The following is a 10,231-nucleotide window of genomic DNA, read 5'->3' as shown; positions in this document are numbered from 1 at the left end:
TCTGGTGGCCAAACTATGTCATTGCAACTCAATGCGTGCAGCAAAACACACATTTTTTCTTTTTCAAAAATGAATTGGGGGGGCCGTACGGAGGGAGGGTGCGGGCCGTATGCGGCCCGCGGGCCGCCAGTTGCCCATTGCTGGGCTAAAGTAACTACTGATGAAGCGTCTAAAGTAACTCGTAACTAGGCGACTAGGTGGAGAACCGTGATGGAGGGGAGAGTCTACCAAACCAGACCAGACCGGGTCTACAGCTCCAGAACCTCAGCTCCAGACCAGACCGGGTCTACAGCTCCAGAACCTCAGCTCCAGACCAGACCGGGTCTACAGCTCCAGAACCTCAGCTCCAGACCAGACCGGGTCTACAGCTCCAGAACCTCAGCTCCAGACCAGACCAGGTCTACAGCTCCAGAACCTCAGCTCCAGACCAGACTGGGTCTACAGCTCCAGAACCTCAGCTCCAGACCAGACCAGGTCTACAGCTCCAGACCGGGTCTACAGCTCCAGAACCTCAGCTCCAGACCAGACCGGGTCTACAGCTCCAGAACCTCAGCTCCAGACCAGACCGGGTCTACAGCTCCAGAACCTCAGCTCCAGACCAGACCGGGTCTACAGCTCCAGAACCTCAGCTCCAGACCAGACCGGGTCTACAGCTCCAGAACCTCAGCTCCAGACCAGACTGGGTCTACAGCTCCAGAACCTCAGCTCCAGACCAGACCAGGTCTACAGCTCCAGAACCTCAGCTCCAGACCAGACCGGGTCTACAGCTCCAGAACCTCAGCTCCAGACCAGACCAGGTCTACAGCTCCAGACCGGGTCTACAGCTCCAGAACCTCAGCTCCAGACCAGACCGGGTCTACAGCTCCAGAACCTCAGCTCCAGACCAGACTGGGTCTACAGCTCCAGAACCTCAGCTCCAGACCAGACCGGGTCTACAGCTCCAGAACCTCAGCTCCAGACCAGACCGGGTCTACAGCTCCAGAACCTCAGCTCCAGACCAGACTGGGTCTACAGCTCCAGAACCTCAGCTCCAGACCAGACCGGGTCTACAGCTCCAGACCGGGTCTACAGCTCCAGAACCTCAGCTCCAGACCAGACCGGGTCTACAGCTCCAGAACCTCAGCTCCAGACCAGACTGGGTCTACAGCTCCAGAACCTCAGCTCCAGACCAGACCGGGTCTACAGCTCCAGAACCTCAGCTCCAGACCAGACTGGGTCTACAGCTCCAGAACCTCAGCTCCAGACCAGACCAGGTCTACAGCTCCAGAACCTCAGCTCCAGACCAGACCGGGTCTACAGCTCCAGACCGGGTCTACAGCTCCAGAACCTCAGCTCCAGACCAGACCGGGTCTACAGCTCCAGACCGGGTCTACAGCTCCAGAACCTCAGCTCCAGACCAGACCGGGTCTACAGCTCCAGAACCTCAGCTCCAGACCAGACCGGGTCTACAGCTCCAGAACCTCAGCTCCAGACCAGACCGGGTCTACATCGGTTTAAACCCGCTAACCGGCTCCTCATGGCGGTGTGAAAGGGTTCGGTCGGCATTTCAACCCTGCAACCGATCCGGGTTTTAAACGGGTCGGCGTCTATCAGCCTCTGTGGGAGGAGACATCCGGGACTTTTCCTGATGACGTCAACGCAGCATGGCTACGTTAGCGTGGCTACGTTAGCGTGACTGTTAGCATGGCGACGTTAGCATGACTATGTTAGCATGGCTCAGTTAGCATGACCGCATTAGCATGACTACGTTAGCGTGACTATGTTAGCATGGCAACATTAGCGTGACTGTGTTAGCATGGCTACGTTAGCGCGCTAGTTGTTGTGCTTAGACAGTGTCAGCCTCAGGAGGACCCGGCACTGGCAGGACCAGAGAGCTTCTCCTGGTCCAGGAAGAGGAGACTCGTCCTCAGGGAACGGGGACAGTGTTCCGCTTCAGTGTTTACTTTCGCTGTGCTCAGTCGCGCTGATGACGTCATCAACGTGGGACACCATCAGCGCGGGAAAACGCAGCGACGGAGCTCGCCAGCAGGCGGTCAGACCCGGGTCTGCAGGGGGTCAGACCCTGGGGTCAGTTTTGTGCTCTGTTGGGGGCTCTGGGGGGGGGGGGGGTTGTGCTCTGTTGGGGGTTCTGGGGGGGTTGTGCTCTGTTGGGGGTTTTGGGGGGGTTTGTCCTCTGTTGGGGGTTCTGGGGGGGGTTGTGCTCTGTTGGGGGTTCTGGGGGGTTGTGCTCTGTTGGGGGTTCTGGGGGGGGGTTGTGCTCTGTTGGGGGTTCTGGGGGGGTTTGTCCTCTGTTGGGGGTTCTGGGGGGGTTGTGCTCTGTTGGGGGTTCTGGGGGGGGGTTGTGCTCTGTTGGGGGTTCTGGGGGGGTTTGTCCTCTGTTGGGGGTTCTGGGGGGGTTGTGCTCTGTTGGGGGTTCTGGGGGGTTTGTGCTCTGTTGGGGGTTCTGGGGGGGTTTGTCCTCTGTAGGGGGTTCTGGGGGGTTTGTGCTCTGTTGGGGGTTCTGGGGGGGTTTGTCCTCTGTTGGGGGTTCTGGGGGGTTTGTGCTCTGTTGGGGGTTCTGGGGGGGTTTGTCCTCTGTTGGGGGTTCTGGGGGGGGTTGTGCTCTGTTGGGGGTTCTGGGGGGGGTTGTGCTCTGTTGGGGGTTCTGGGGGGGGTTGTGCTCTGTTGGGGGTTCTGGGGGGGTTTGTGCTCTGTTGGGGGTTCTGGGGGGGTTTGTGCTCTGTTGGGGGTTCTGGGGGGGGTTGTGCTCTGTTGGGGGTTCTGGGGGGGGTTGTGCTCTGTTGGGGGTTCTGGGGGGTTTGTCCTCTGTTGGGGGTTCTGGGGGGGGTTGTGCTCTGTTGGGGGTTCTGGGGGGGTTGTGCTCTGTTGGGGGTTCTGGGGGGGGTTGTGCTCTGTTGGGGGTTCTGGGGGGGTTGTGCTCTGTTGGGGGTTCTGGGGGGGTTTGTGCTCTGTTGGGGGTTCTGGGGGGGTTCTGGGGGGGTTCTGTGTTCTGTTGGGGGTTCTGGGGGGGTTGTGCTCTGTTGGGGGTTCTGGGGGGGTTGTGCTCTGTTGGGGGTTCTGGGGGGGTTGTGCTCTGTTGGGGGTTCTGGGGGGGTTTGTGCTCTGTTGGGGGTTCTGGGGGGGTTCTGTGTTCTGTTGGGGGTTCTGGGGGGGTTGTGCTCTGTTGGGGGTTCTGGGGGGGTTGTGCTCTGTTGGGGGTTCTGGGGGGTTTGTGCTCTGTTGGGGGTTCTGGGGGGGTTGTGCTCTGTTGGGGGTTCTGGGGGGGTTCTGTGTTCTGTTAGAGGTTCTTTAGCAGAACTTGAAGAACAGATCACTGAAAAATTTCTTCTATTTCAACTTTGTGAAGGTTAAAAGTGATTGAAGTGAACTCTGACCTCTCCTCTGTCTGTGCCCCTCCCCCCCCCCCCCCCCCCCCCCACCTCCACCCCCCCATAGACTTTGCGATGCTGTCTCACACTTTGGCGTTGAAGGAGGGTGATGTCAGGGGGCGGGGCCTTCCAGCGGTTGCCCCGCCCCCTCTCCTCTCATTGGCTGAAGACGTCAGGAGTCCAGCAGGTGAGTCCAGGTGTTTCTCCTCCTCTTTCAGGTTCACTGCTTCACCCTGACAGCTGGCCTGTCCCGTTCTCCTGCAGCTCCTGCTCCTCCTCCGTGGACCCCCTCCTCCTCTTCCTCAGCTGCTCTTCATCCTCACTCCTCCTCTTCCTCAGCTGCTCTTCATCCTCACTCCTCCTCTTCCTCAGCTGCTCTTCATCCTCACTCCTCCTCTTCCTCAGCTGCTCTTCATCCTCACTCCTCCTCTTCCTCAGCTGCTCTTCATCCTCACTCCTCCTCTTCCTCAGCTGCTCTTCATCCTCACTCCTCTTCCTCAGCTGCTCTTCATCCTCACTCCTCTTCCTCAGCTGCTCTTCATCCTCACTCCTCCTCTTCCTCAGCTGCTCTTCATCCTCACTCCTCCTCTTCCTCAACTGCTCTTCATCCTCACTCCTCCTCTTCCTCAGCTGCTCTTCATCCTCACTCCTCCTCTTCCTCAGCTGCTCTTCATCCTCACTCCTCCTCTTCCTCAGCTGCTCTTCATCCTCACTCCTCATCTTCCTCCTCAGCTGCTCTTCATCCTCACTCCTCATCTTCCTCCTCAGCTGCTCTTCATCCTCACTCCTCCTCTTCCTCAGCTGCTCTTCATCCTCACTCCTCTTCCTCAGCTGCTCTTCATCCTCACTCCTCTTCCTCAGCTGCTCTTCATCCTCACTCCTCTTCCTCAGCTGTTCTTCATCCTCACTCCTCCTCTTCCTCAGCGGCTCTTCATCCTCACTCCTCTTCATCAGCGGCTCTTCATCCTCACTCCTCTTCCTCAGCTGTTCTTCATCCTCACTCCTCCTCTTCCTCAGCGGCTCTTCATCCTCACTCCTCCTCTTCCTCAGTTGTTCTTCATCCTCACTCCTCTTCCTCGGCTGCTCTTCATCCTCACTCCTCTTCCTCGGCTGTTCTTCATCCTCACTCCTCTTCCTCGGCTGCTCTTCATCCTCACTCCTCTTCCTCAGCTGTTCTTCATCCTCACTCCTCCTCTTCCTCAGCGGCTCTTCATCCTCACTCCTCCTCTTCCTCAGCTGCTCTTCATCCTCACTCCTCCTCTTCCTCAGCTGCTCTTCATCCTCACTCCTCCTCTTCCTCAGCTGCTCTTCATCCTCACTATTCTTCTTCCTCAGCTGCTCTTCATCCTCACTCCTCCTCTTCCTCAGCTGCTCTTCATCCTCACTCCTCCTCTTCCTCAGCTGCTCTTCATCCTCACTCCTCCTCTTCCTCAGCTGCTCTTCATCCTCACTCCTCTTCCTCAGCTGCTCTTCATCCTCACTCCTCTTCCTCGGCTGCTCTTCATCCTCACTCCTCTTCCTCGGCTGCTCTTCATCCTCACTCCTCTTCCTCGGCTGCTCTTCATCCTCACTCCTCCTCTTCCTCAGTTGTTCTTCATCCTCACTCCTCTTCCTCGGCTGTTCTTCATCCTCACTCCTCTTCCTCGGCTGCTCTTCATCCTCACTCCTCTTCCTCGGCTGCTCTTCATCCTCACTCCTCTTCCTCGGCTGCTCTTCATCCTCACTCCTCTTCCTCGGCTGTTCTTCATCCTCACTCCTCTTCCTCGGCTGCTCTTCATCCTCACTCCTCTTCCTCGGCTGTTCTTCATCCTCACTCCTCTTCCTCGGCTGCTCTTCATCCTCACTCCTCGTCCTCCTCCTCCTCAGTCTTTTCTGGTCCTCCTCCTCCTCCTCCTCCTCTTCCTCCTCCTCCTCCTCCTCCCAGCTGCCCCTGCTCCTCCCTCTTGCCCCGCCTCCTGGCAGCTCATCGGTTGGAGGTGCGACGCCTCCTGCGAGGAGCTCTGGCGTCTCTGAGCCGTCGTCTGGACTCCCTGGAGAGGAGCAGCAGCAGCAGGAGGAAGAGGAGGAGACAGAGAAGAAGAATAGCTCCAGATCTACTTCCTGTGGTACCTGTCACCTCCTCTTCCTCCTCCTCCTCCTCCTCCTCCTCCTCCGGCAGGCTGGCCTGCTGCCGAGCGAGGCCAGGGGAGGTGAGCGTCAGGAACATCCTCGGAGGAGGACGAGGAGGAGAGCAGGGGGAGGGAGGGTTTGTTGGAGGAATGGCGGTTTCCTTCAGAGGAGTAGCAGAGGAGGAAGAGGAGCACCTCCTCACTCTGCTCACCCAGCCCACCCACAAGAGGGAGGAGGATGGAGCTGGCCAATCAGATGAAAGCACTGTTACCACGATGACCAATGGCTACACAGCACCTCTGCTGCTCTTCAGGTGAGACCCTCACCCTCAGACCAGCTGCAGCAGACCGCCGTGGTCCGCCTGTGGAGACCGGTCTAGACTGTCCTGCCCCCCCGTAGACCTCCTGGATTTCAGGGGTTGGAGGTTCAGGTCCAGGTTCGGGCAGCAGCCGAGCCGCCGTCTTCTCGCCACCAGAAGTCCTTCGTCTTCGTCTTGAGCTTCAGTTGAATGTTTTTCATTCCTCTCCAGATCCTACTCCCAGCATGCCTTGCAGCTTCATGATTTGGGACAGAGTCGTTGGGCCAGTAGCCAATCAGAAGCCTGGGCTCTCTCCGCCAGCCAGTGGCGTTTCCCGGAGCGGCCCCTCCCCCTCTCCTGCTGGGATCGCCGTGCGGCTCTGCGGCTCTGCGGCGGATGGAGCTGTAGCCCCGCCCCCCTGCTGCACCTGTCAGCGGCTGCTGTCGACACGCTGGTGGAGGTGGTGAGGGGCGGGGCTTATGGGAACCCTCTCCGCCCCCTGAGGGACTGGACAGCCCCGCCCAGTCTCAGCGCCGACCACTGGTGAGTCTCCGTCACATCAGGACTGTCTGTCAGGAGGGTCTGTGTCCTGGAGGGTCTGTGTCCTGGAGGGTCTGTGTCCTGGAGGGTCTGTGTCCTGGAGGGTCTGTGTCCTGGAGGGTCTGTCAGGAGGGTCTGTCCTGGAGGGTCTGTCCTGGAGGGTCTGTGTCCTGGAGGGTCTGTGTCCTGGAGGGTCTGTGTCCTGGAGGGTCTGTCCTGGAGGGTCTGTCCTGGAGGGTCTGTGTCCTGGAGGGTCTGTGTCCTGGAGGGTCTGTCCTGGAGGGTCTGTCCTGGAGGGTCTGTGTCCTGGAGGGTCTGTGTCCTGGAGGGTCTGTGTCCTGGAGGGTCTGTGTCCTGGAGGGTCTGTCCTGGAGGGTCTGTCCTGGAGGGTCTGTGTCCTGGAGGGTCTGTGTCCTGGAGGGTCTGTGTCCTGGAGGGTCTGTGTCCTGGAGGGTCTGTCAGGAGGGTCTGTGTCCTGGAGGGTCTGTGTCCTGGAGGGTCTGTGTCCTGGAGGGTCTGTCCTGGAGGGTCTGTGTCCTGGAGGGTCTGTGTCCTGGAGGGTCTGTGTCCTGGAGGGTCTGTGTCCTGGAGGGTCTGTTCTGGAGGGTCTGTGTCCTGGAGGGTCTGTGTCCTGGAGGGTCTGTCCTGGAGGGTCTGTGTCCTGGAGGGTCTGTGTCCTGGAGGGTCTGTGTCCTGGAGGGTCTGGTCTGGAGGGTCTGTCCTGGAGGGTTTGTCCTGGAGGGTTTGTCCTGGAGGGTCTGTCCTGGAGGGTCTGTCCTGGAGGGTCTGCCTCCAGGAGGATTTCCATCCGGAGCTCTTCAGGTTCTGGTACAGGTTCTGGTACAGGTTCTTTGGGGTTCTCTTCAGTGAACCATAACGTTCTAGTAGTGGAAGACGGGAGCATCTGGAGAGGACGTTTCCAGGTTCTGGGTCACTGTGTCTGAGTCGTCCTCCTGGCTGGGTCAATGTCTCCGAGTCGTCCTCCTGGCTGGGTCAATGTCTCCGAGTCGTCCCCCTTGCTGGGCCATGAGGAGGACGCGGTCCTGGTCTCTGCTGTGCTGGGTTCTACCCCCTGACTGAAAACCCAGCAGGGACAGACGCGATGCTTCAGGACTGTAGAGGTGTGAACGGCCACAGTAGTTTAATGTCTCCGTCCTCTGTGTCCACAGCTACGTCCGGACGGTGCAGCTCAGGTATGGACGGACCGATCTTCATTTTTCCGTCTCTTTAAATGAAAACTCGCTCTGACGTTGTGGAAACGACTCGTCCCGTCCAGCTCGCCGTTTCCTGCCCGGCGGCAGCAGAGGCCACGAGCCAATCGCGGTGCTCGTACCGTCCGCCCGCTTCGTGGAAGAGCCCCGCCTCCGTGTTTAGCCAATGGCCTGTGCGCCCCGGCCCCCGGCGTCCAGTCGGCCGCCGGCCGCCCGTTTCCCCGCGGCGGAGGAGAGGCGAGGCGGCGTCTCGCTCCTCAGGTTTGTCCTGAGCTCGTCCGTGACGACGAGACGGCTTCGTCCCCGCAGAGCAAACGAGTGTCGCAGATCCGGATCCGGAGGGCGTCGCCTCGAGATACGCCGCTCACCCCGATGGGCCTGCCGAAGGTCAAAAGGTCAAGACTAAGGAGCAGTACAGAAAGCCACCAGCAGATCACACGTCTGGTCAAGTTAAAGATTGTCTCCATTTTTATGTTTCTTTCAAAAATACATTTTAGATTAAAGAAGAAAGAGTTCAGCTTGGAAGAGATTTACACCAACAAGAACTACAAGTCCCCGTCAGCCAACAGGTAACTAACCTGGTTACAAACTACTAGTCAACCTGGTTAGAAACTCCTAGTCAACCTCTGACTGGTTAGAAACTACTAGTCAAACTCAAGTGACTGGTTAGAAAATACTAGTCAACCCGGTTAGAAACTACTAGTCAACCTCTGTGACTGGTTAGAAACTACTAGTCAACCTCTGTGACTGGTTAGAAAATACTAGTCAACCCGGTTAGAAACTGCTAGTCAACCTGGTTATAAACTATTAGTCAACCTGTAGAGGGTGCTTAGAAACTACTAGTCAACCTCTAGTGACTGGTTAGAAAATACCAGTCAACCTCTGTGACTGGTTAGAAACTACTAGTCAATCTCTAGTGACTGATTACAAACTAATAGTCAACCTAGTTAGAAACTATTAGTCAACCTGTAGAGTCTGCTTAGAAATTACTAGTCAACCCAGTTAGAAACTACCAGTCAACCTCTGTGACTGGTTAGAAAATACTAGTCAACCCGGTTAGAAACTACTAGTCAACCTCTAGCGACTGGTTAGAAACTATTAGTCAACCTGTAGAGGCTGCTTAGAAACTACTAGTCAACCTTTGTGACTTGGTAGAAACTACTAGTCAACCTCTGTGACTGGTTAGAAAATACTAGTCAACCTCTAGTGACTGGGTAGAAACTACTAGTCAACCTCTAGTGACTGGGTAGAAACTACTAGTCAACCTCTAGTGACTGGTTAGAAAATACTAGTCAACCCGATTAGAAACTACTAGTCAACCTCTGTGACTAGTAAGAAACTACTAGTCAACCTCTGACTGGTTAGAAACTACTAGTCAATCTCTAGTGACCGGTTGCAAACTACTAGTCAACCTAGTTAGAAACTATTAGTCAACCTGTAGAGTCTGCTTAGAAACTACTAGTCAACCTCTGTGACTGGTTAGAAACTACTAATCAACCTGTAGAGACTGCTTAGGAAACTCATTTCCCAGCATGCTTTGCGTCCCTCTGCAGGAGTTTGGAGACGATCTTTGAGGAGCCGAGGGAGAAGGATGGATCTCTTCTCCTGATTGGCCAGCAGAAGCGACGCCGGCTCCTCCTCTTCCCTGACTTCACTCAGCCCAGAAAGAGGAAGCGGCTGCAGGGTGAGAACCCCCCCGGCCCTGCCCCGCCGACCCCCCCCCCCCCCGGCCCTGCCCCGCCGACCCCGCCCCCCCCGGCCCCGCCCCGCCCCGCCCCCCCGGACGGTCGGTGCTGCTGATGACACTGATGACCTGCTTCCTGTGTAGGGCCGGGCCCTGCTGTTGCCATGGCGCCCAGGAAGCGTGCGGCGGCGCGGCGACACGTCCACGGCTCCGACGACGACGGCGACCTGGACGTGATGCTGGTGGAGCGGCTGAGCGCGCTGGAGGACTTCCTGAGCAGACAGGGCCTGGACACCTGACTTCCTGTCAGCTGAACCCGAACCAGACCCTTTCAACCCACAGCCTGCCACGCCCCTCCAGGAGCCACGCCCCTCCAGGAGCCACGCCCCTCCAGGAGCCACGCCCCTCCAGGAGCCACGCCCCTGCTGTCACACCACACCCCCTGCAGGACTTTCTTAAAACTCTGGAATTTCATTTCCCACAGGGGCTTTTGTCCTCTAGGTCCTCCTGTCCTCCTGGTCCTCCTGTCCTCCTGGTCCTCCAGGTCCTCCTGTCCTCCTGGTCCTCCAGGTCCTCCTGTCCTCCAGGTCCTCCTGTCCTCCTGGTCCTCCAGGTCCTCCTGTCCTCCTGGTCCTCCTGTCCTCCTGTCCTCCAGGTCTCTCTGTACTGCAGGACTTGTTTGTGGACTTTTTGTCAAGCTGGAAGAGACGTCAGCGGCTGGAGGACATCAGAGCCCAAAGACCCCGATTTACACTTTTATCAGTGTGGGAAGAAACACACTCTCTCTCTCTCTCTCTCTCCGTCTCTCTCCCTCTCTCGCCCTCTCTCTCCTGGTGTGTATTACTGTGATATTTTTCTCATGAAAATGTTTCTATTTTTAAAATAAATATTTTGTTTCTTCTCAAAGTTTGAAGCTTCCTGTCTGTCAGAGCTCACTGTGATCCCCCAAACAGGTCCCCCAAACAGGTCCTCCAGGTCCCCCAAACAGGTCCCCCAAACAGGTCCCCCAAACAGGTCCCCC

General features: G+C 57.5%; 1 protein-coding gene across 1 annotated transcript; it reads left to right on the top strand.

The window, feature by feature from the left end:
* Positions 1-5,198: 5,198 nt before the first annotated feature.
* LOC115383482 (proline-rich protein 14) lies at positions 5,199-10,110 on the top strand. The gene is made up of 7 exons (XM_030085672.1): positions 5,199-5,790; positions 6,007-6,318; positions 7,485-7,508; positions 7,592-7,921; positions 8,024-8,095; positions 9,080-9,210; positions 9,355-10,110. Exons 1-7 carry the CDS (start codon positions 5,627-5,629, stop codon positions 9,507-9,509), a joined length of 1,188 nt encoding a protein of 395 aa, XP_029941532.1. The 5' UTR covers positions 5,199-5,626; the 3' UTR covers positions 9,510-10,110.
* Positions 10,111-10,231: the final 121 nt, after the last annotated feature.

The sequence above is a fragment of the Salarias fasciatus genome (assembly GCF_902148845.1).
Source record: "Salarias fasciatus chromosome 7 unlocalized genomic scaffold, fSalaFa1.1 super_scaffold_4, whole genome shotgun sequence".
In the NCBI taxonomy this organism is placed as follows: Eukaryota; Metazoa; Chordata; class Actinopteri; order Blenniiformes; family Blenniidae; genus Salarias; species Salarias fasciatus.
This window is presented reverse-complemented; position numbering and strand designations above follow the sequence as displayed.